A 25,523-nucleotide genomic window follows, 5' to 3' on the forward strand; every position below is an offset into this window, starting at 1 on the left:
CTTCCTTCCTTCCTTCCTTCCTTCCTTCCTTCCTTCCTTCCTTCCTTCCTTCTTTTCTTCCTTCCTTCCTTCTTTCCTTCCTTCCTTCCTTCCTTCCTCCCTCCCACCTGGGCCTTGCATGTGCTAAACACACACTCTACCACTGAGTTACATCCTAGCCCAATCTGTACAATTCTTATGTACCAATTAAAAATGAAATAAAACTAAAATAACTAAATATATAATAAATTAAAACTAAAAGCACGATCAGCCATGTAACTATGAGGGGGAAGAAAGCACAATAGTGAGAGCGGATACACTAACCCGGCTATACTATTATGAAAATGCCATTATGCTTAGCACCACTGGTTTAACACAGAGGGCCCCAAACCACATTCTAGGCACAATAGGAACCTAGGTGCACAGCAGGAGTGAGCAGCAGGACAGCAGGCAGCTTCCTCTGTATCTACAGTCACTCCCCATGGCTCACGTCACCACCTGAGCTCTGCCTCCTGGCAGATGGGGGAAGCATTAACTTGTTATAGGAGCAGGAACTACTGTGAGCTAAGTATGTGAGGGATCCAGGTTGCATGCTCCTGAGGAGACTCTAATGTAATAATAAAAATAAAATACATAACATAATAATAATAAGAGAAATAAAGTACACAATAAATGTAGTATCCTTGAATCATTCCAAAACTACACCCCGCACCATGGAAAAAATATCTTCCGTGATACTCTGGTGACAAAAAGTTTGGAAATTACTTGGTTAGTAGATTCTACCACCCTACATGAGCCTCCCAGGAACCCCAAAGTCTCCCTCACACTAGCTGGTAAATAGTTAGTGTCTCCAGGAGCCTGCTTCTCTGCACTAAGGCTAACTTCAGTTTGATGAGGCACTGTGAGATTTTTGTGAGGATTTAATGCACAGTGCATACAAAACCCTTGAAAGACTTTTCAGCATGTGAAAAGTTATTATAATAGTTTTTACTTGAAGTATGAAATTGTGTGGCTTTCTGCTAAACTATCCCTACCATACCAATCAAATACATTCCATTCCTCACCCTAACTTGGCAGGAATTCAATTGCCAAATTCCTACCAACTTACACAGCTCAGATAAAATGCCACAATCACCACAAAACTTCTACTGTGTTTAGCTTCCAAAAAAGCCATTTCTTTCCTCTGAGCAACTATTGATACATTGTTTATATCATGCTATAATAGTTACTATCGTGTAATATAATTTTGTGTACAAGTTGGGTTATAAATTCATTTAAAGAGTACTGTACCAGAGATATAATTTGAGACACTTATAACGTTCTATTGAACACATAAAAAAAGATAATAGGAATCAAAATTAATTTAATAATGCTTTATTGAGCCAGATATGGCCAAAATATTATAAAATTTATCATGTAATCAATATAAATGAAGTTATACATGTTTTGTACTGTCTTTAAAAATTTAGTGCATAGTTTGTACTTATAGCACATCTCACTTCAGATGAGCCTTATTGTTTGATGATAGCTACATGTGAACGGTGACTACCATTCTGAACCAATGCAGCCTTAGGACGTGTGTTGTACTCTACCGCTCTTTATTTATCTTAATGCGTGGCATAGCACATTCACTATCTCAGAAGCTCAATTAATATTTGTTAATTAGTTACTTACTTTGCTGATTTATTAAAATCAGTACAAAGTTTATCTATGGAAAACACATTTCTGCTATGTGTAACCAAACAATGAAAGCCAGAAAATAATAATTTCAGCTTTCTTTATAGAATAAGAAGTTTGGTTTTCTTAGAGAGTAATAAAATTCAATTTTAATTATATTTCATATTAATAATATAGTTTATATGTACCAAGTGCTGGAAAGAAATTGTACATATGGCAATAAAATGTGTTAAATGGTGTGCTTGATATGTTTAAATAACTAATCCTATTTTCTGACTACAGTAAGAATATTAGGTAAGAGTAGTTAACTCATAAGTCAAACACATGGGATTTGGTAAGGCTCAGTGAAAATATTTTGATGCCATTTTCCTATTCACCATGATTTTTCCTTGAAGTAATGTGCTCTGAAATGTATTCACTGCTTTCACAAATGATTTCTCAGATATTTAGATGCAGTTCCAGTAAGTGAATGGCCTTACTTCCAGAGTCATAAAAGCACACAGTGAGGAACAGATCAATTTGAATTGCTCTTGTTAGGAAAACTGATATGAAGAAGGTAAATTCCAAACATGTACCCTAGCACTCTGAAGCTGGCCTTCCTACGCCTTCCTTTTCAACTTTACTGTTACCTTTCCTCTTAACTTTATGTATCCATTTGCCTGCAGAACAGATGGGGTGGAGGACTGTAAAGAATTAACAAAATATGGTAATGAGAGAAAGTAAAAGAACTCACCTTTGGCAACCTCAATGGTAATTTGCAAATTGGCAACTGATAATGGCTTTCACTAGACACAAAAGACTGATCCAAGTTAGAGATTATCTTTTCTTTGGGTACTTTATAAACTACAATTGTCCCCTTATAATGAGGGCAGCTATAGTTTCCAAATTCATCCACTTCTTTGATCTGAAGTTCCAGCCTGGATTTTCTTTGTAAGTGGAAAATAAGCCTGTGGTCTTTTCCATAATCCTTTCCGTTGCCTAAGTAGAAATAAAATGAATTTATTGCCATTAAGATACATCATTTTGTTTTATTTTTTAAAACATAAGAAATCATTTCATTTTAAATGCAATTATAGCAATAAATTATTGTTTCTTACCAACACATAACCTGACATGCAATAGATTGAGAATGTAGATTACTAGAAAGATTTTTCATCTGTAATTTGGCCATGTGCTTTCTGGCTGATTTTAGATCTAATAATCTTCCATTTTTTTCCACTTTGCTGGAACAAGAAACTATTGGAAACATTCAGCTCTCTCCATGTTCAGACAATTATCTTCATGCTTCAAGAATGATCTTTTTCCTTTGCCTTCACTCTTAATATCACAGTTTACATAATCACGTCTTCAGACATTCTAGTACCGCACTTTCTTATACCATGGCTATTTAAGTTTACATGAAAATTAATTAAAATTAAATAAAATTTAAAATTCAACTCCTCAGCCACTCTAACCCTACCTAACATGCTCATTAGCCACAGGGCTAGTGGCTACCTTATCAACTAGCACAGAAATAAAACATTTTCATAGTTGCAGAAATGGATGTTACTGTTTCAGAACATCCAAGTGGGCCAGTTATTGGATGTGTGTTACTGAAACTGCCAAGAAAATGTTATGGATGCTTCTAAAACCATTACACAGATAAAGGTCTTCTCAGTTCCTCACTGACAATATTGAAGCTTTTGTGAACATAACCTTCCACTTTCAGGGATTTCACTAGGGCAAGCTAGGTATTTTGCTCTGGTATTCCAACAGTAGAAGGGGTGTTGTAGTATATGTCTTTACCACCCCTTGAAAAACTTGTAGGAATATAAATGTAGCAGTTATAACAATATATTTTGGAAAGAAAGATCTAGGTTCAAATCCAGCCTCCATCATTTTCTGCACCCTACCATTTTTCAAATTATTTTACAGTTTTTGAAACTTTAAATTCCTTATCTTTAAAATAGGAGGAAATAAATTTACCTATTAGTATTGCTCTGTGAGTGAAACGAGATATTTAGTGATTGCCACAGGTCCTCGCACATGGTAAGTGCTGAATAAATGATAGCAAATGACAAAGAATTTTTATTACCTTGTATTTGTGTTAGAAAAGTTCAGTTAATATCTTTAAGAAATGACAAGATGAAGGTTTAATATCTGATTTGAAACTTCTTTCTCCTTCTGTACAGCGTCATAAAGTTGATCACCCAGAACTATATGTTATGGAAAACCTCCCATTTTGCAGAGTGAAAGAAGAGTTCAGGAAGAGATGTACAACATACCACTATCCTTCTCCTTGTGGTGGAAACTAAAGTTCATTTTGGTGAACTTTAAGTGTACAAATAGACTTGAACACAGAGTTAAGCAACAGCATAGCTCTAGAACATGAAAGACAGTGGAGTAGACCCCTTTGCCTAAATCTGTATTTCAGGGGCAGCCTGGCACTTGAACAGAACTGATACCTAAGTGCAGGGAAAAAAAACTAGCTAGGAGTATTTCTTAAAGAGTTTCACCCTTTTTTATTAAAGATAAATTATTTAGGGTTGATACAATATGATTTTAATTTTAAATAATGTAAATTAAATTTTCAGATTACTGGAGTAACACATGGAAGGTTTCTCTTCCCATTACTCAAATACTATCAAGAAAAATGTTAGTACTTTGATCTCAATAGAATAAAATTTAGTACATTTTTCCTTCCTTTGAAAGACTGACAATGCACAGTTATTCATAAGGGGTGATTTATATAAAGAATATAAGGGTTGAAGATGACTTCAGACCTAAAGCCTACCTACCAATGGTTGGCAGCTTTTAAAAATAAAGATCTGTTATTACAACTTTAAAAGTCAGATTTATATAAGAAATAAAGATGAACTTATGGAGGATTGGTTGTTGATAAATAGTGTAATCAGCATTATAACTAGAAAGCATTATATAAAAATTTTTAAATTGTTGTTAAGATAGAATACTATATTTTGAAGTCCCTTAATCCCTAGGAAAAAGGTACATGTCATATATATAAAGAAATTGTACTGTTTTATTTGTTGTCCTTTACTTGCATATTTAAAGATGTAATAGTAAAAGTCACTTATTGCACACTCAATGTATGAGATCGATCACTATTTGATCTTTTCAGAATCTTTTTCTCTTTCTCAACCTTTATGGTGCATAAGCCCTGGTGGGGACCTCAGGTGGCAGCTGCTCAACAAAAATTGTCATATAAAGAAAACTAAAATTTTCTTATATTTTGTGAATTACTAGGTGCTTTATAGCAATATATTTTTCAATAATGAGCAGTGGATGTTTTTCAATGGCTTGATGTCATAGAGAGTACAGACATAGAATGTATTCTTTTACTTTAAAAAAGTCAGATGTAGAAGAAAAAGTTCTAGCAATATGGAGAACTAGGAAAAGAGAAAAAAGAACTCATATGAGAACCACTGGTTCAGGGTATTCTTACAATTATAAAACTATATAACCACCTCCACCTCTAAGCCACTGCCATCTCTTACCCAGGGACTTTAAAACTGCAACTCTGCCACTCCTGAAACTCTATCCCTTTACCATTTGCATTAGTATATGTTTGTGATGTATCATAAATACACTCATCCTGGGAGTGGGTACATTCACATATCACATCTTCATCCTTCCCCTCCCTCTTACGGACTCATTTACTTATTCCCTGTATATAACTTCTAGAATACAGTGTAAAAATGGCAGGGAATTGTTGTACCCTTTCATCTCCTCTGTCCCCCACCACCCCACCTCTCCCACCACCCCTCGTAGCCATCATCTGCTTGCTTGCCTCAGCATCGTTACAGACTCATTCATTCACTGTACACTTATTGAAAGTGTTTGATGTGCTAAGCTCAGAAAACATAAGACAAAAAAGACGTTAGCATTGTCTCGTGACATTTCACTCCAGAGAAGACTGTAACATGAGTATATGAGGGAAAAATTATAAATTGGAAAAAACTAAATTGTGATAAGACTTATAATAGGAACAAAAATAACACTAGCTAAATATGAAGATGAAGAAGAGGAAGGCATCTCTTCTGGATCTGAGGTCCTTTAATCTCTTCTGCACTATGGCTAATTATAGTTTGGTGAAAACTATCGATTCTTTCTGAGAGTCGCCTTTTAAAAGCATAAAATAAAATACACAAAAATGCAAGTGAGTCAGTTATACTGGAATATAGTTCCACATAATAGCTCTTCGGAATCCACTGACCCTGGGTAAAATTCTTGTAGAACATGTTGAAAACTTTGGAAGTTATTGTAGTAACAATAGAGTGTATAACAAGGTCTAATCAGAGGAGTAATATATACATGCTGATACACTTATGTCAGGGTTGCTTCCCTGAAAACCCACTACAAGTTGGAAGTATCATGCATCAAAAATGAATTTAATACACTTAACCCACTGAAGATCATAGCTTAGTAACCTGGTAGGCAGTCAAGTATCAGTTGTTTCCTGTCACTACCCCATGGCTACCTGGGAGCTTTGGCTCACTGCTACACCTCAGCATGACAAGAAAATATCATAGCACATATATCTAGCCCAGGAAAAGATCAAAATTCAAAAATTAAAAGTTCAGGCACACTGAATACACATTGCTTTTGTACTATTGTAAAGTGGAAAAGTTTTACATCAGAGTTATAGAGACTGTCACAGGATTTATGTTTTTAACAGATCATTCTGTCCCTAGATGGGAAGAGAGTTCAGGTGACTAAGAGTAAAGTAGGAGCATTGTATGGTGATAAGGCAATATGACAGGAAAGAGATTACCCCAGGTTGGGCTTGGGAAGTAACCGTGGAGAACACTGTCTCCAAAAGAAGGTCGCTTGGAGTCTGCTCATAAAGGAGCCGGTATCCTCCAAATAGAGCAGGAAGAGACTTCAAATGAAGAAGTAAATAGTTGTCTTTCTTGTCCTTCTTCCTAAAAATTCCCCTCAATTCTCTGAAGGTTTCCTTCATGATAAGAGTTTGATGAACTTGTGAAATTGATAGAATAAATTAAAGTAGTTCTTTGTACTTACTCGAACCAAATATGTTTCCAGTAAACCTTAAAAGCAGTTGTTCTCCTTCTCTTATTTGGAAATGGCGAGATGATTCTGGAAGTCCTCTGAACCCTTCCAAGTGCAAGTTCTTAAGTGTTTGGTTTAAATTTTTAGAAGGCACCACTACAATAACCACTCTGTGCGGATTGTCCTTCTGGTGGGACAGTACTACACAGGCGGTAGTGCTGAGCAAGGCTTCCTCTAAAGACTTCACAAAAGAAACCAAGTGGCTGTTGTCCACCATGGAAGAGAGGTGAAGCACAATAAACCTGTACAGAAGAAACGGAAACACACAGCCTCTAAAAATCCTTGACACCTAGTAATATCCAAGAGCGGAATCATCTTTTAAAGTAAGGATTCTGCTGACCCACTGGCTAAATTCACAAACAGCTTTTGTAAAATTCTTGACAGTCAGAAACCAGTTCAACTCAAACTAAATTCTAACACCTTCAAGGAAGCACATCATCTCAGCTCATCTCTGAAAATGGTACCATACTGTAAGTGGTAAACTCCTGTGACACAATACCAATGTTTCAGTCAACGATGGACAATATATGCTTTGGTGGCTCCATAAGATAATAATGGAGCTGAAAAATTATATCGCTAAGAGATATTGCCAAATTAACATTACAGAGTAACACATTACTCCCATGTTTGTGGTGGTGCGGGTATAAAACTATTGCACTGGCAGCTACATAAGAGCATAGCACATACAATTATATATAGTGCAGGATATTTGATAGTAATAATAAATGACTATGTTACTAGTTGATATATTTGCTGTAATATACTTTTTATTATTACTTTAGAGTATAACCCTTCTATTTATGTTAAAAATTAACAGATAACTATAAAATAACCTCAGACAGTTCCCACTGGAAGACTCTGAAAGAAGTATTTGTTCACCCCAGCAATGGCCAAGGCTGCCTGCTCCATTCAAGGTAAGTGCCCATATACATGTGCCAGAATTAAATCTTTCATTTGTATTTTACTGTATCTTTTCCATACTTAGATACACTAATGCCATGTTTTATAGTTGCCTGCAGTACTCAGTATATAGTAATATGCAATCCAGGTTTGTAGTGTAGGAGCAATAGATTGAATATCACCTTGGCACGTAGACAGCTGTACCACTAAGGTTTGCGTAACCACATTCTATGTTGTTGACACAAAGCAACCACCTCCCAGTGCAATCCCATCATTAAGAAGAGCTTGACTATATCTTAAGAAGCACTGCCAAAGTATCACTTCAAAATATAGAAGAAAAAGATGTTCCAGATAATCTATTTACTCACATAGGATGCAGAGTATATACTACAATTAAGTGTAGATTGAAATATTTATCTCTATCTCTGTGTGGTTGAGTTTTAATGTTGGATCTGCTACAGGTTGAATTATGCCCCTTTCCAAGTCAGTTGTTGCAATACTAACCCGAGGACCCTAGTATATGACCTCATTTGGAGACAGGCTTCTTACAATAGTAAGCAAGCTATGGTGAAGGCCCTGATCCAACCTGACCAATGTCATGAAAAGGAAAGATTTCAATACAGAAGAAAGCACAAAATAAAACACCATGTGAACAGGAAGATGGTCATCTGTAACCCAAGGAAATCCCTGCAGCATATTCTTTACTCGTTCTCCAATGAATAACACTTTTAGTTGGAACTCACAGCCTCCAGAAATCTGAGACAATGCATTTCTCTTGCTCTTCCCACCAACTTGTAATATTTCATTACAACAGCTATTGCAAACTAATACAGACTCTATCCTTGGGCTCCACCAGTCATTCCTCAGTTCCTCTCCAAAGAGCTTCCCTGCAGGAACTCTTCATCCAGAGAAGCCCCTCTTCCGCACCAAGGACAAGCTGAGGGTGTAAAGCCCATGTTTCTGCTGCTCTAGAGCTCCCCTCAGGTGTCAGGCAGGGGACTCTTCAGCCGAAACTGCTGTCCTGTCTTCCTCTGTGGCTCTACCCACTCCCACTTCTTTTATTTTCTTACAGGATCCTCCTGGGAGCCCTGTCTCACTAACTCACTTGAATTCTCATGTCATACTGAGTTTCTAGGGAACTTGATCTAAGACAATCAGAGACATAAGGTCTTCCTTATGAAATAAAGGCTATCTTTAGGCATGTGATTGCCCTCCCTTTATGTGTGTCTGCTGCTGATGAATCTCAAAACTGTCTAAAACTTCCTCGTAATAGGCTGTCTAGAAAATACAGAAATGAGAAAACAATATGAGGGCACTGAAATAACAAATTCCATTTATATATACATAGTTATGGGATGAGCATAACAGGAACAGTTAATTACTATCCCCGTGGAATTTCAGAAATGAAGGAGCTATTTTAAAACTACTTTGGAGCTAAAAGAATCCTATAAAAATGTAAGTTTATGAGTGGTTAGGTCACCAAAAGCACTCGCTAAGCTATTATAAAAGAAATTATAAACAGCATAATAACATAAATTATGGTTTGCATTTCAAGTGCACCCTAAAACACAATGGTTTGATATTCCCATTTGAAGAATAAAAATCAAATCCCATAATTCCACGTCTCTACACCACAATTATGAACCTGCAGGAGAGAATAGCTCCAACCCTGATTGTTTAAAATGCCATTACCTCTCTAAATGTTCATGCAGTTCAAACGATATCAAGCCACTCTGGATGGTTCTCACCACAACGTTATCAAGTCCAAACCAACCACTGTCATGGCTTCTGAATCCCAGTAATTTCAGAGTTTCACAGTTGTTGTTCCCAGGTTTTCTAATGGATGCACTTTTGGCCCTATAGAAAGTAACAGGAAAGCAATTAGGAAATTTTACGTAGCATGATAGCATAAATCAAATGATTTAATACATACATTCTTTCACTGACTGAATAACCCAGTAGTAATACATTAAGTAAACATTGTACATTAAAATTATTCCAGGCAATAAGAATACAAAGATAGAAAGATATAACACTCATGGTATCACACTGTTTTCTGATTCCAGTACAAGGTGATCCATATGTAACTAAAGGAAGGCACAGAGTGGGTTTAGTAGCAGAAGCCAAGTATGCAGGGAAGCATACAAGGTGAAAATGCTTATATTAAAGATGAGACATAGCGAATGAGAAACATTTTACTCATTTACATTTTAAAAGAGGTTGAATGGAACACTCAGAAGCATCAGTGATCAGACATACACTCAGATGCAGTAGGATAGCCAACACTGGTAATACAACACAATAGGTAAGATGCAAACCTGCACAGTTTCAACTCCTCGGTGGCTCTGACTCTTATTAACATATGACCATGGGCAAAATATTTGATTTCTCTGTAGCTCGATTTTCTGATCTATAATATGAGGCTAATAATAGTACCTATATCATATAATTAAATGAATGAATAACTGTAAAGCACTTATAATTGTAGCAGGATAAATAATATTAATTTTTAATCTAATTCCTACAGCAAACATAGTCAATTAACTTTCTTACATACTTTTCCTTCTATCATAACCCACCCAACCAAAGGCCCCCAAAGAGACAATCATGAGTGCCATATGCCACTTCTCCCTTTTCATCAAACTAGAACTGATTTGACTGTCAAAGGCAATCTGACTTTCTGTCTTTGGAATTTTATTAAGAAGTCCAAAAATCATGACTTGTCACTTTCCTAGAATACAGTACTTAATAAACAGGGAGCATATGCGGAAAATTTAAGAATAGATTACAAGGAAGAAAACAAAAGAATCAAGAGGATCCACAGAGTCCTCAAAAAGGAAAAAAACAGAGATTGACTAATTTTATCATAAAACTTTTACTTGAGTTTATTTAAGTGGATATCTGTTCTTCACAAGTGAAGGAAGAAAAGACCTTGATGTTAAACATCTTGGGAGAAAATTACATTGATAATGATCATTATGGGGAAAAATATGCTACAACACACAGAAAGAAGCATTCTAATGAGGTACTAAGAACGAAGGCACAAGTGTGAACCCACATCTCTTCTGTGTGTGTATATGTGCAAAAAAAATACTAGGGTCATAAACCTAAACCACCTTAGTTTCACAGAGGATGATCCGGAGACTAGGAAGTGAGCTAGATTTAGAAGGTTTAAGGAGGAAACAAACAAACAAAAATAAAACCTTAGCCTGTTCTGGTTATTTCAGGGGATCAGCCATTTAAAATCAAGAGTAAGGAGAAATATTTAGTTTTTGGTTGTTGGATGTAACTACAGATAATGGTAAAATTTTAACCTTTGGAAGTTAATAATATTCAAGTAGCAAAATATAATGAATCCAAAAACTTGGTCATTTACTAGAAATGTGTAAATTAAGTGTAATACTAACTTTTGTTTTTCTGGTAACAGCTATTTACTCACTATTTTTCTGCATAGTATAAATCTTCTGCAGGGTTCTATAGGCTTTCTAGTGTGGTGGGACTTCCCTATTCCCAGATCTCCAAGCCAAATAATGCACTTGGCATTCATTAGTACCATTAACCAAAATCCCCAGCTTCCTCTGTGAGCATGATGGGGTTCCATGTGAAGGTCTGACGTCTGTCACCAGTGGCAATCAGACAAGTGGTTGCTCTGTCTGCCTGAGTGCCTGGGTGAGCATAATTGGGAAGCAGTCTACTTTTGATGGCCATAATGCATGTAAGATATGTTAAAACTAGTGTTAGAAGCCATTGGGAGTTGAGTGTTTTGCTGTCGTGTCATAAACTCTGCTAATCTGCATTATACCTTCCTTCCGGTTACAGTGAAATCCTCAAGGATGCCTTTGGACAGATTTGGAAGGAGAATCAAGCCCTGGAGTTCTATGGTGGAGAAAAGAATGCATTTTTTTGCTGAACTGGAGTGGTGAAGATGTAACACAGCTATGTTGCTAGCACAAGAAAAAAGCAGGTCACAAAATGGTATTGGTACAGAGGGAGCAGATAGGTGTAGACGAAGGGAGACTGGGTTCTTCCTGATTCAAGAAAAAACACAAAATTAAATATAGACCAAAGATCCTCCTTTGCTAAACACTTTGGTTTACTTTTCTGTCATTTAATCAGACCTTAAAATAAAAAAGATTTATTATGATAAAAGACAAAACACATATTCAGATTAAATATGCCAACAGTATTCCTGTGTCTCGCAGATATTAACAGAGCTCCAGCTAAACTATTCTGTCTGTATGTATCATTCACATCAACAACCATGTTTTCCCAAAAAGAAGACCTAGTTGGAAAATAATCAGCCTTGAAAAGTAGAGATCAAAAATGCAAATCCCCATCAGCCTACCTTTTCCTTGCCTGCCTTACAGAGTAGCCAGCAAGGAAGAGATTAGTGATCGTGGGTAAGCTGAGAAGAGGCTGACTGGGCCTGGTGTTTTTGATCTTTAATTTTGAAGGCTGATTATTTTCTGCTGAGGTCTTATTTTACAGGGAAACAGGGAATTAGTTCTGTGTAGCAGTGAATGACACTTGGTCAAACTTCACACAAGATAATGTTTTGATGTCATGATAGTTTCATAAAATATACTAAGCTCTTATTTAAGCAATTTACTTATTTAAGAATGAACAAATTTTACCCAGAGAGTGCTATTCTTTCTTAGGGTTCTGATTAAAATGTATAAGCTACTTTATCTGTGGAAAAAATATGATGCATAATTTGGCAAGTAATCATATCATCAAAATTCTCTTATGATATCTTACTTTCAGAATATTTCCTTTATGATATGCATAATGCATAGATATTTAAAAGTGAATGCCATTAACGTTTCAGGATGAACTTTTTCTCAGAAAACTATAATTTAGTCATTAAAGTACTGATTTTAAATGATATGCTGCTCTGAAAAAATTAAAAATTTTCACCTTATAAATTATGCCTGTTAACTATAGCCTACATTAAAATGGAGAAAAATGGAAAAGGAAAGTACACGTAGTCATATTACCTAGATCCCAATATTATAACGCACTGATAAATTAGTGGTAGTCTGTTTTCTGCATAGTTCTTTATTTGGTTTCGAAAGTGGTAGCCATATTCTAGTCAAATTACAGACCCTAATTTTGACATTTACAACAAAATCATTTTGGAAGTCAAATCAAATGAAAGTAGTCCTCATGACACCACTGAGAGAAACGTCTTCACTGCGATTTAGGTACAGAAGCATTCAGCTCTAAGTGATAGTGTGGTGAACAAAACAAGACGCTTCCCAGGGCCACATGAGAAAGGTAAACTTCAGACCTTTGTGGAGACCCACATAGAGGCTGAAGTAATCCCAGGGAAGTAGTGGCTGAATCTCAACAGACGGAGAAACAAACACCATTTGGAGGAAGGCAGCTCCATGTTATACCTTCAGGAATTCCATAGGTACATGTCCACAAGTACAAGTTCCCCCAAAGAAGAAGATAAATACCATGGACAAGAGCCAACAGAAGTAACAGCCTCAAAATATAAACATTCCAAAGAGTAAAGATTCTGGAATTAGTAGATACAGAACAAAAGCAACTATATAGGACAAGTTTAAGAAAACGAAGGACACCATCATAAAGTTAAGCAGGCAATGAAAAATATACTAAGAATAATTGAATAAAACCCAAATTTGAATAAAAGATGAACAGAATTTTAAGAAATAAAAAATTGTCCAAAATGTTATATTAAATTTGAATAAAAGATGAACAGAATTTTAAGAAATAAAAAATTGTCCAAATGTTATATTAAATGGTATGTTAAAAGTAGATTTTTAAAGCATACAATATTTTTGACTTTGGCATTTTGAACTAGAATGTGGAGAATTTTTGCAGATTACAGCACACAAATGTAGACAGACAGAAAACATAAGAAAAGCAAAGAAATATAGAACTTCCTAAAAGGTAGTTTAATATAGATCTATGAGAATTCAGGAAAGAGTGGATGAAGTGAATAAGTCCCAATAATCGATTAGAAAACAAGATTTTTCAGAAATGCAAAATGACACTCAACAGGAATCTATTTTATTCAGAAAAAAGTTTCTAAAATTTCCATCCAGCTGCATCATAGTTAAGTATCGAATACCAAGTACAAAACAGTCAGCAACTGCAAAACTTCAACAGTGAAGTTAGAAAAGTTTTAGTTACTGCTGTCTTCACATCATTAAAAAAACTCTATGAAGAGGGGCAAAACATCTCCAAAGAGAGAGAGAGAAATCAGTGTTATTCTAGAATCTTCTGCCAAATATGGTAGGCAGTCTCTGAAGTAGACTCTCAGTGCACTGTGCCGTCATTATTGAAGTCCTTGCACATTCTCACATAGAGCTACAGCCAGCTGTACCAATTGGATTTAATTTGCGGTTCTGCACAGGAAGGGAATAAGACACTTTACAAAGATGACTACAGGTGTACATGATTCAACAGACAATAAATAGGGGTAAGAACAGCTCAATGGTAGAATGTTTACTAGCTTTTGCAAAGCCTGGTTTTGATCCAGAACACAGAAAAAAACTGTGTGGGGGGGAATAATAACTAACTGGTGGGGATGAGGAGCAACTATAGTAGGAAGGAAGGGACAAGTAACAAGATGCAATTTTATTGATGATGTTTAATTTCTTATGTATTAGCTTTACCGGTTGTCCATTTTATTACGTGATATAACTTGCATATATTTTGCAAATATTCTTGGTATAAGTCATATATTACATTTGAATATGATATTAAGATATCTCTTGTATAATACAAAATACATTTTTATTTCATGAATTGTTTTTCTTATTTCATTGCCATTGGGAAATCTTTTTACTACTTATTTTATTTTATTTTGTTTTATGACAGCATAGGGATCAAACCAGGGCCTCTTGCATGATAGGCAATCACTATACAACTGAGCTACACCCTGACCCCACCACACCCATCATAATTAAATGACTCTCATGTTTTCCACAGGAATCATTTGGTCATAAAGGACTATGATACAATACAGGTCATTTATTCTTACTGCTGAGACTGTGCTTTGGCCTCAAATACTTATTATCTTTTAGTTTGATGAGGATCTATTGCTGCATTGTTCTTGTTTCCATAGAAAATGTTTAACTCAGTGCTTTCCCTCTTTGAGAAAAGAATGCCAAATAAACAGTTGAGAAGGGTTTTTATTTTCTTCTTTTCTACTCCACTGGGTGGAGAAAATACATTTACTGTGCCTGATACAAGAAGAAACTGCATTAAAATAAATCAGCTTTCCAAAAACTTACTTATTACATTAATTTATCTAATGTTTTAAGCATTACGTTGCCATTGCGTTAAGTGATAATAAAAGGAAAAATATATACAAACCTCTTTGTTTGCAATTTGGTTTGCAAACACAAGCATTTGGCAAAAATTTGTTTGTGTTTGCGAACTCTGCACCAGGTGACAAACAGGACCACAGCTATCTTTCCCTCACAAAAACACCTTTTGGCCATCTTTTCCCAAATTGTGAATCGAGCTTAAATTTGTGAATCGAGGCACCACTCGATAGTATCATCACAGACTATATAGGATGTGAGCAAAGAATGGTGCTTGCACAAGAGAAGGGCACTCAACCTGATGACAATTAGACATCTTTGAACTCCTAGGGAATTCTGAACAAACTAACACACACACACACACACACACACACACACACACACACACACAGTTTTATAAACTCCAAACCTGAAGAGAAAAATCTCTTTGGTCTGGAACCAAAGATTTCAAAATGTAGGGATTGTTTTCCTTGACTGAAGACCTTGAGAAACCACTCTATGAGCAGTATCTTTGAGATGCTACTTCTGCTGTCATCCTCCTCTCCTCACCCAGGCCATGCAAGTACACAAGGAGCTGGACTCTAGAGTTTAATCTTCACTCTAGACACTAGATACACATGTTCACAAAGAAAGAACTAGAACTAGCTCAGTTGTAAAGCTGAGATTTCAGAAGGGTAATATTGGCCGTGAAAGGGGGAAATAAGAACAATCACCAAAACCCTTGCCATCGGCTCAAGAAAGTGGCAGAGAAACCCACAAGAAATTGCTTTGGGTTAGGGGCAAGATAAGAAGAAACTCTGATGTTTAGATCCAATAAAAATTACAACTAACACTTGGAAAAGAGAAGAATGTCTAAGCATGTGACTCATAGAAGAGAATTAGTGTTAAAGATTAGTATGTAAGATTACAGCATGTCCATAAATAGATGACAAAATAGTAAACTTCCTAATAGAAAGAGGACATAATAATACAACACCATGAAAAGAGTATGCTTAGGAAAATTAAAGGAATAAGGGAATAAATGTAAAGCGTAATGAAAAAGCATAGCGGCTTGAAAAGAAAAGATTATATGAAGCAGTAACCTTTCAGAAATTAGAATTGCAGTGATTGAAATTAACACTTTAAGCAACTATAACTCAGGCCATAATCAACATTAGAAAATTAAGTCCAATTATGCTTTTGATTACTGCTGCTTTTATGCTTGTTTGGTTTCTTCTTCAATGGTACCTATAATTATTAGTTTACATCACTTTGAAATTATTCCTTATCATACCTTGGTCTTTTATCTGTTTCAGCCTACTATCTTATCATCCTGTTTTCCTTTCATCTTTCCTAACTTACATGGATCAATTTTCCCTCCCATGTTGTGGAAATTATACTTACTGGACACTACTAAAGTTACAAAATAGACTTCTATAACAATATCCAGGAAACTGTAATTTTAGTTATTAAAATTACTAACAAATATCAAGATGAAGGCCTCTTTCAATAGTACTACAATTTTTTGTCCTTCTTTTAAAATCTGGATTTCAAAATTTCTACAGGGTTTTGGGAGACTTTTTAGCATTGGCTGAATGTCCACCCAATATTTGCACATTGGTAGATATTTGAATCTTTTCCTCTGATGTGGAGATCAGATGTGCAAGTTCGGTGTCTAGCCAATCTTACTTAGCACAATTTCTGTGCACTAAGGAGTGACATTCTCATACTAACTGGATTTCCAAGACTTTGAATGGAAAGAATGAAAATGTGTCACTCCAGCATGTATTTCTCTCAGAACTTTTATTGTCTCAGCCTGTATCTCTATATTGGTGGAAATTTCATTCCTGATAATCTAATACATAGCCTTTAATTTTCTCTACATCCTGCCATTTTTTTTCTTTCTTTTTTAAAATTTTTATTACTGCATGTTTGCAATACATAAAAGCTATGCTCATCACGGGGAGTTAGTACAGGTACATAAACCATCTCAATTCCTTTTGTAACTTCTTCTCTTCTTCCCCTCACTCCCTGTCACCTTCTCCCTTGCTAAAGTTCCATCTCCTTGTTTTCCACTACCTTTTATTTTGCTCTTGGATTTATTTGTATCTCGGGTTTCTTATGTTTTTTTTGTTGTTGTTGTTGTTTTCTTTGGTTTTTCTCTGGTACCAGGAACCGAACTCACGACCTTGTGCTTGCCAGGCAGGCGCTTTGCCGCTGAGCTAAATCCCCAGCCCCTCGGGTTTCTTATGTAAGAGAAACTGCTATATTTGAGCTCATGTGCCCGATTTATTTCACTGAATATTATGGTCTTGAAGTGAGTCCATATTCCTCCAAATGACTTAATGACTTTATGTTCTTGTTGTGTATCTTATATCTGGGTGTCCCTGCAAAATGTCATGCATTCAGAGTTGGGGCTTCGGCAATTGATTAAAGGGGCACTACTGTCGACTTGGTCTTAGGAGATGGGGTCTGGCTGGGAGAGGCAGGTCAGTGAGGGGCTGACTTGAAAGGTTTCCTCTCCCTTCTTGGATCCCCCCTTCCTCTCCCTGTGTTTACCAGTCCCAAAGCCATGAGCAGCTCTCCTCCTCTCAGGCTCTTCCACCATGGCTTCCTGCCTTGGAGCTGGCCATCTATGGACTAAAACTTTGAACCAAAATAAACTGCTCCTCTTTTAAATTGCTGTTATCAGGTATTGTATCTCAGTGATGAAGAAAGTGACTAAGACACTTTGGTGTACATAAATCATGTGACCAAACAATAGGAAAAACAGCTTTTCTTCCTGTCATTTGTCAGCCCAATGGAGCCATTTTGTTTTATAATATAAAGTACATGCTAGTCACAAATTGTTTTTATTAATTCTTGGCCATTCATCCTATACACAATAGAAATACTTACTAAATTCTGGCAATAGGTTACCAGTGCCATTTTTAGAGTGACTTTCTTATCTTTTTGAAAAAAAAAATCTATAGATATGGGTATTTATTTTGGGAAATAGTAAGTCTTAATCTATTAGACTACTCCATTTTAATTCAGAAGCTCCAGAATATATCTGGCTATTAGTGATGTACAGAAACATGGGTTGACTAAATTGCCACTTTAAATATACATAAATATAGATATATAAACATAGATATGTAGATATAGCATGTAAATATGATTTGGGAAGCAAAAGGATATCTACCTTTATAATGTCAGTATTTCTGTTCACTCTCACTTATCTCATACTAGAGAAGGCTTTATTTTTTCTTCTATCCACAACTCAATGTTCTACCCTTTTCAGTTTCCTAAACTGCAAACATCATAGGAAAGAACAAAATCCTGTTCTCAAAGTCTGGCCTTGCAGCCTCAAACCAAGGAGATGTTGGCTACAGAGAAGTCACGGTTAAAAATTGAAGTAGATGAGTCTAGGTCAAGATCGCACAGTTAGTAAGCTAAGGGGCTCATACAAGTTCTTAATGTCATTCAGTTTGCTTCTTCACTGATAAACTGAAATTAGATGAAATAATTTACATAATCTGGCATTTGGTAGCTTTGAATTAATATGTTAGTTAGAAACAATAGTTTCTCCACTTTCTGATTTTTTCAAAGAAAAAAATCCCCTGCTAATGAATAGAAAATTCCTTAGAACTAATGAATGAAAGAATAAAACTAATGAACAGAAAATTCCTTAGAATTAATGAATGAATGGACAGAACTAATGAATAGAAAATTCACCTTTTCAATTAGAAAACTAATATATAGTAAATGAAAGGATAGGAATTAAGATTAGTATTATTCAATATATTCTTTGTTTTTAGCATTTCTTTTCTGATTTCATGTTCTGGCTTATAATACATTTATTTGACTTATTGGTGGATATTGTGTTTTATCCTAAATATTGGGAAAAGCAATCCACCCATAGGGTAAATATTGTTCCTAAGCTATTTTTTAAAAGTTCAAGTTAGTCCTTCACTTATATTAACCGAACACTTTTAAATATAGAAAGTGAAACCCAAAAACCCTTGTTTTGTTAGTATATGTCTTCACTGCATAGTAATTACATTTATCTTCAGGAGCTGTACACATCCGTATTGCATCTTGGTTATTTTTGCTTCCCCTTCCTTCCCCTGCCCTCTCCTTTCCCTTTTTCTCCAGATCCCCTTCCCATTTCTACAAAGTCTGCCTTGCTGCTTTCCACCATTGTTCTTTTATTTTGCTCTTCAAATTATTTATGTTTTGGATTTCTCATCTGAGAGAAATAATATATTCATTATCCCTCTATGTCTGATTTATTTCCCTTAGTATTCTGATCTCAAGCACTACAGTCTGTTAGCATTAAGGTCCATCCATTTTCCTACAAATAACTCTAATGTAACCTGCTTTATGGCTGAGATTATAGCACATGCTTTTAATTTACCATAAGTTCTTGAAAGGAAAAATTAATTTTACCTCTTTTATATTAACCTTACTGTGTAGCACACATTTGTGTCCATTGGGCCTAAAATGATTTCCTTTGTGGATCAATAATCTAATTAATTTTAAAATATTTTGTAATGCTTAAAAACTAATATCTGAATGCAAAACATTTTATTACAGTTTGTAAGCACTTAAATTTCTTTGTTTACAATTAATTCACTTAGCAGCAGTAGACACACACTTACCGATTGAAACATAAAGGTGTGGTCCTGTTTGTTGTGGCATTACCTGTTCTTTGATGATCTATCTCAGACCCAAGATTCTTTTTATCAGGTTGTGAAGCACAAGGTAAGAATACTGTGACTGGCTTCTGAAAAAGGTGAGTTGATGGGTGCTGAACATGAATCAGAGGGCTTGTGGACAGAACTGAGTAGGAAGCATCTTGCTGTGTTTTTAAATGTGCCACCAAAGATGGGTCCACTGGTTGGACCTAAACAAAGAAATCATAGCTATATACATACATATATGTGTGTGTGTGTATATACATGTACACTCAATGGCAAAATATACAAATATCAGCATATTCCTAAGCTAATCTTCTGAAAAATTTTCAGAACATAGTCATATGTTTCTCTGTACATTGCTGGCTAGAAACATGACTTTATATGAGATGCTATCAAAAAATATAGTGCTATCAAAAATATATTTTAATAATGGACATATTACAGTATGCTATTGATTCCCCTAAAAATATTCCCACTTTCAACACAACTATCCCATTTCTATAGTATTTGTCACTTTTGGAAGCAGTTCTGGAAATCTTATAGCATAAATGTCCTGTGTTGCACTGTCATGGCTGCCTAACTCTCTTGAATCAATTTAACAATTTTACCTTTGGTGATCATTTTGAAGTCACATGGTACCAGATCTAATGATTAAGGTGGATGAAGGCATACCTTATTTTTCTTTTTTTTTGGCCTGATTTTCTGTTAGGTGGTACCTGACAGCATCATTTACTATATTTTTTATTTTCTTATAAAAAGAAGACTTCCAGAACTGTTTCAAAAAGTAGCAAGAATGATTGGTAAAGTGTGTTCAGAGCAAAGGTGAATATTTTGAGAAATACCAATGGCAGTGTGTCTTTGACTGTAATAACTGTTTTTTAAAATGTACATCATATTTTTGATCAACCCTTTTATGCAACAATACCATTTAAATCCCTTTTTACAGAATCTTTCTGCAACCCCAGTTCCTTTTCCCATATTATAAAGAACTGAAAAACACTCTCAATATTAGGCAACAAAATAACCTAGGAAACAGAAGAGACATTTTATAGCATTTCTAATTAGTACTATTTTTAGGTCAAGTAATCTTTAAACATTAGAAAAACAAGACTATATTTACTTAAGTATTTCCTCTCACATAGAAATAGTTAATATTTAAAAATAGCTGGCAAAATTTCAAAGTTTATGAAAAACATTTATTAATAAAATATTTACAGTATTTTTTTTCTGGTCTTTCTGTTTCAGTCATCCTTATGACTATATCTGACAGAAACAGAAAGCAGAGAGAACAGTTGAAACCAGAAAGACTGGGAATATTATTTGAGGAAATAAAACACACATTGATATACCATTACATACCTCATAAATAGTTTGTGTATACTAAATATTTATTTCAAAATAGCTAAATACATCATAAATGGAACTACACATCCATAGTACTAAACAGTTTGATTGCCCCAGCTATCCTGTGTATATACATAGATATTTTTCCTTTCCTTCTTTTGTTCTTTTCTCCTTTCCCTCATCCCAGTTGCTCCTTCCCTTTGAGCAGTTTCTTTCCCTTTCACAGTATCTGTTGTACCTTTCAAATTTTATTTACTCTTTCAGGTTCTTACACTAGGGAGACAACACAATGTTTACACCTACAGGTCTGATTTATTTCACTTATGAGTATGGTCTCCAGTTGCATCCATTTACCTGTAAAAGCCTCGAGTGTATCTTTTTCATATCTGAGTAATACTGGTCTATTGAAAGGAACAGTTAATGCTTACATTTTTTTCTTCTTCTTTTTAATTTTTTTGACCAATTTTGTATGCTTATATCTGATAATCTGAACAACTAATGTGAAGACAACAATATGCAATATAACAACCATTGTTGAATTCCTATCATCTTTTTAGTGGAATTCTGTATCTTTGCTAATGTTTTTTATTATTTGTTATTCTCTTGAAAAAATAAACATTTTCATTGATTACCTTTTTGGTGCCAGCCTCATAGATGAAATATGAGCTACGTGAATGACCCAAAGTCTGTAATCAGTCATTTCATACTTACTCAACATATGCATTTGTAGATAAGTATCATAAAACAACATCAATGACTAGCTGGGAGAATCTTTCAAATAAAGCAGGGATTTATTTTGAAATGAGATTCAGTGTACTCAAGATCATCACCCACCATTTATATCAGTATATGTGCATCTTTTACAAGTATAAGGAGAATCCATGAGTGGTGACTTAAATCTAAGAGAAGCCAATCAATGCTTAAGATTTACCTTTAATTGTACCAGCACTGAGGAGCTGAAAGCGCCTGGAGGGTAACATAAGGATATTCGGGAATCCATGCTGGACTTCAGGGTGAGGCCTTTCTTTGCTACTGTGAAAGACTCTTTCTTTAAACAAGACACAACGGAAAATACACCCAGTTTGTAAACATTCACTGTAGCGCAGGTCCCCTGTGTGGATTAAAGGGCAGTAAAGCAAGTTATAGCAATACTTCTGGAAGTACATGCTGTACATGCTTCTAAACTATCAAAACATCCACAGGCTGTCAGTATAATCACCCACAATTTTGAATGGGCCCATTAGCTGAAAATACATGATCCTTCCATGAAATATAGAAGTAAATTATTAAGAGCTTCTCAAACTTGGAGCATATGAAAGGAAAAAAAAAAGAAATAAACCTCTTTTTAAATTTAAATTAAATTCCCCAAATGTACATGTATAGTGGGAAACTATATTCAATGTTTTCACAAATATTAATTACTTTGGAGTTCTAGCCTACTTTAACTGAAATGGGTTTTAATATAGATCATTATGCAGAACATTCAACAGTATTCTAGAGAATTCATTATTTGGATAGTTTACCCAAATGCCATAGCACCTGTACTGTCAGAAAATTCTTCCTTCTAACAGCTCATAATCTTTTAGGATGCCAAAATAAAGTCTATTTCTCTCTCTGCAGTGGGAGCAGATGACTGCAGAGAGATGCGTTCGTGTTTCTTTTTATACAGTGATATTCAAATGTAATCATATATGCAGGCACATATTCAAACTTTTTTTGATCACACAAAAGAGAACAGAGTACATAAATGAAAACAAAATGATCTGCTTGTATAATCACCAAAGCTTAAAATGAGGAGGCAGATTTAGAGTAATTTGGTCTATTCATGCTTCCCCAAACACCAGCCGGACTCCGCCCCAGCCTGAGTGGATAATCATGCAGACACACACACAAACATTCAGGGACAATCACAATGGAAAATAATCTTTCATTTGAAAGCTGACTAAGGAAGAGATTTCACAATATCACTGTCTGAATTTGTCTCTGGGAAAATTCAGGGCATGATGAATGTTCTTAATTGGCCAGAGGGAAAATGGTGAGAATTGAGAAAGGCTAACTTCCTGGGAACCAATGTGGTTGGGAAACCGAGAGTGTTTTTAAGAATTAGAATTTTTAAATGTCAGAGGACTCACATAAAGATTTGGAAGGAATCCAGAACTTAAATTCTCTTGACCTAAAATTAGGGAGAACCACTCTAAGTTTAATGTAAAGAAAAAAGTACATGCTATTATTTTTTACATTAACCAATAAATCTCTTAATTTTTCTTGTGACTTGATTATCCATTTACTAAATGTCTTTCAAATCTATTTTGTGAAAAGCCTGTGTGCTGTGAGCAGCATTTACTTTTAGACCAAGTTAATTTTTTTTTTTTTTTTTTTTTGGTTTTTCTCCTGTACCAGGAACCGAACTCACGACCTTGCGCTTGCCAGGCAGGCGCTTTTGCCCCTGAGCTAAATCCCCAGCCCAGCATTTACTTTTATTGAAGTAGAAACACAGAGTAGCCAGGACTAAAAAGTCTAATCTTGGGCAATGTTGATTATATTTTTATATTTTTAGGCTTCCTGGACTAAATATAAAATGTATTACTTACATGCATTAGACAGAATTATTAAAATAGGCTCAGCTTTCTTTTTCAACTATATAATCAAATTTGTAATATGGAAAGGGTAAAATCAGAAAGAGGATTTATTATGAAGAATTTTTTAACATTTATTTCCTGCCCTCCTCATTAAAAAAGAAAAACATACTTAGAGCTGAAAATATTAATTAAGTGGTTAAAAATAATTTCAGTGGCCTACAAAAGAACGTTAAATATTAGTCCACATCAATTCTTATAGTAGCAAATATAACTGTAAATATTTTTTATATATCATGAATTTGTGACCATAGAAAGTCTCAGAGTTATTGCAATAAAGTCTAACATGAAAAATAATTTATTAATAACTACTGTGTTTATAGGCCTCCTTATCTTCTTATGCATGTTATCTATTTATTTCACAACCTTATCAGGCAGACACAATTATTGTGTTCATTTTTTAGGTAATGAAAGTGAGTTACAGCAAGGTTCACTAATCTACCCAACTTCACACTGCAAAGCATGGAGTAACCAGATTTTAAACCCTACCAATCTTCCTTCACGGACCACATACTGACCACCACATATACTCCCTTCCATTACAGACTACAGTCTGTTTATAGACCTAACATATGATTAAAGCTTGCACACATACACATAATTGTTATTTTTTGAAATATTTTTCAACCTATGAATAATAAAAATAACCCTACTATCAACCAGAAATTCTAACATTCTAAGTTTAGGGATCCTCCACAGTAGTTAGCCTATTCCACAATTAACCTAAAACATGAAGTTAGTTAAGCCATGATGTTGGCTTTGTTTCTAATGTGAAAAAATAACATTTCCTGGATCCTGGACCCAAAGTCTCCATTCCTAACTTTAAAAAATAAATTCTACTCTTCGATCTCTATAAATTACAAAAAAAAAAAAAAAAAACCACAAAGGTACTGATGCAAATCTATCAAACCTTTCCTTTGTTTTCAATGGAGTAATCATATCTACTTTACTCTAATGCTTAGAAAAAAGCCAAAGAGCCAATGCAGATGTAGCCAAGGATTTACAAAACCTTATAACTTTTCATTTCTTCCAGTGAAGTCGGGGATAGGTAACTTGATTGAAGGTTTGTGTCAAACACTTTCACCAGGATATCTCTGTAATTTCCCCTGGAACGGGCAGTAAATGGAATCGCGATGCATATTGGAAATGGAATTCTCTTTTCCTTATCTGAGCATTCAACAGAGACGACATTGCTGACCAATTCTTCATTATCAGTCACAATTAGAGAACTCATGCTGTTAATTATCTGGCATTCTAGTTGCTGCAGAACGTATGATGGTGCTGTAATGTAACAAGACACTTGGGTGTCTGTCCCATCACTCAGCACATCGAGATACCTGTAGGGAAAGTGAACAGCATTTCCCCAGTTATTTAGTTATCACATTTCTGTACTTTATAATTAAATGCAGAAAGGCAAGAACTCCAGAGGACCCTGTCTTGCTGTACTTTCGCTTTCTGATCTCGTGAGCTTGGGCAAGATACTCAACTTCTCTACGCCTCAGTTTTCTCAATTGTAACATGGTGCTGAAACAATACCTGCCTCTAAGAGAGGTGAGAATTAAGTGAACCATTACATGCCAAGTAGTTAGAAAGATTTGTGCCTGGTAGATACTAGCCATCATACTAGAAGTTACCTATATTTGCTTCTTATTATTATTATTATTTAAGCAATTGCCTTTTTCTGTGGTATTGTTCACTCCACATGAAGAACTGAAAATTGCTGATGTTTTTTAATAAACCAAGTCTTAACGCTTAAATTGTGAGGAGTTAGAGGAATCATTTAGGAGGTATTGGAATTTTCTAAACACACTATACCAAATGATGATGCTGTGTTTTGTGGAAAAAAACTGAGAAAGGTACAAAATATTATGAATTTAAAATTAATGATAGTAATTAGGAAGAAATTATTTACCACCCTCAACTAATAATGCCAAAATCTTTTCCTATTTATTTTA

The 25,523-nt window shown here is 35.1% G+C and overlaps 1 protein-coding gene across 1 annotated transcript in view; it reads right to left on the reverse strand.

The window, feature by feature from the left end:
- The window catches only part of Dthd1 (death domain containing 1), a 56,300-nt gene that overhangs the window by 24,513 nt on the left and 6,264 nt on the right, over positions 1–25,523 (reverse strand). The window contains exons 3-8 of the mRNA XM_005392015.2: positions 24,578–24,905; positions 21,864–22,043; positions 19,550–19,794; positions 9,319–9,483; positions 6,679–6,968; positions 2,390–2,634 (exon numbers count right to left, since the gene is read on the reverse strand). Coding sequence (XP_005392072.1) covers positions 2,390–2,634; positions 6,679–6,968; positions 9,319–9,483; positions 19,550–19,794; positions 21,864–22,043; positions 24,578–24,905 — 1,453 coding nt within the window. The remainder of the gene's footprint in view (positions 1–2,389; positions 2,635–6,678; positions 6,969–9,318; positions 9,484–19,549; positions 19,795–21,863; positions 22,044–24,577; positions 24,906–25,523) is intronic.

Source organism: Chinchilla lanigera, unplaced genomic scaffold (genome assembly GCF_000276665.1).
Source record: "Chinchilla lanigera isolate Chin_1 unplaced genomic scaffold, ChiLan1.0 scaffold00042, whole genome shotgun sequence".
NCBI lineage: Eukaryota > Metazoa > Chordata > Mammalia > Rodentia > Chinchillidae > Chinchilla > Chinchilla lanigera.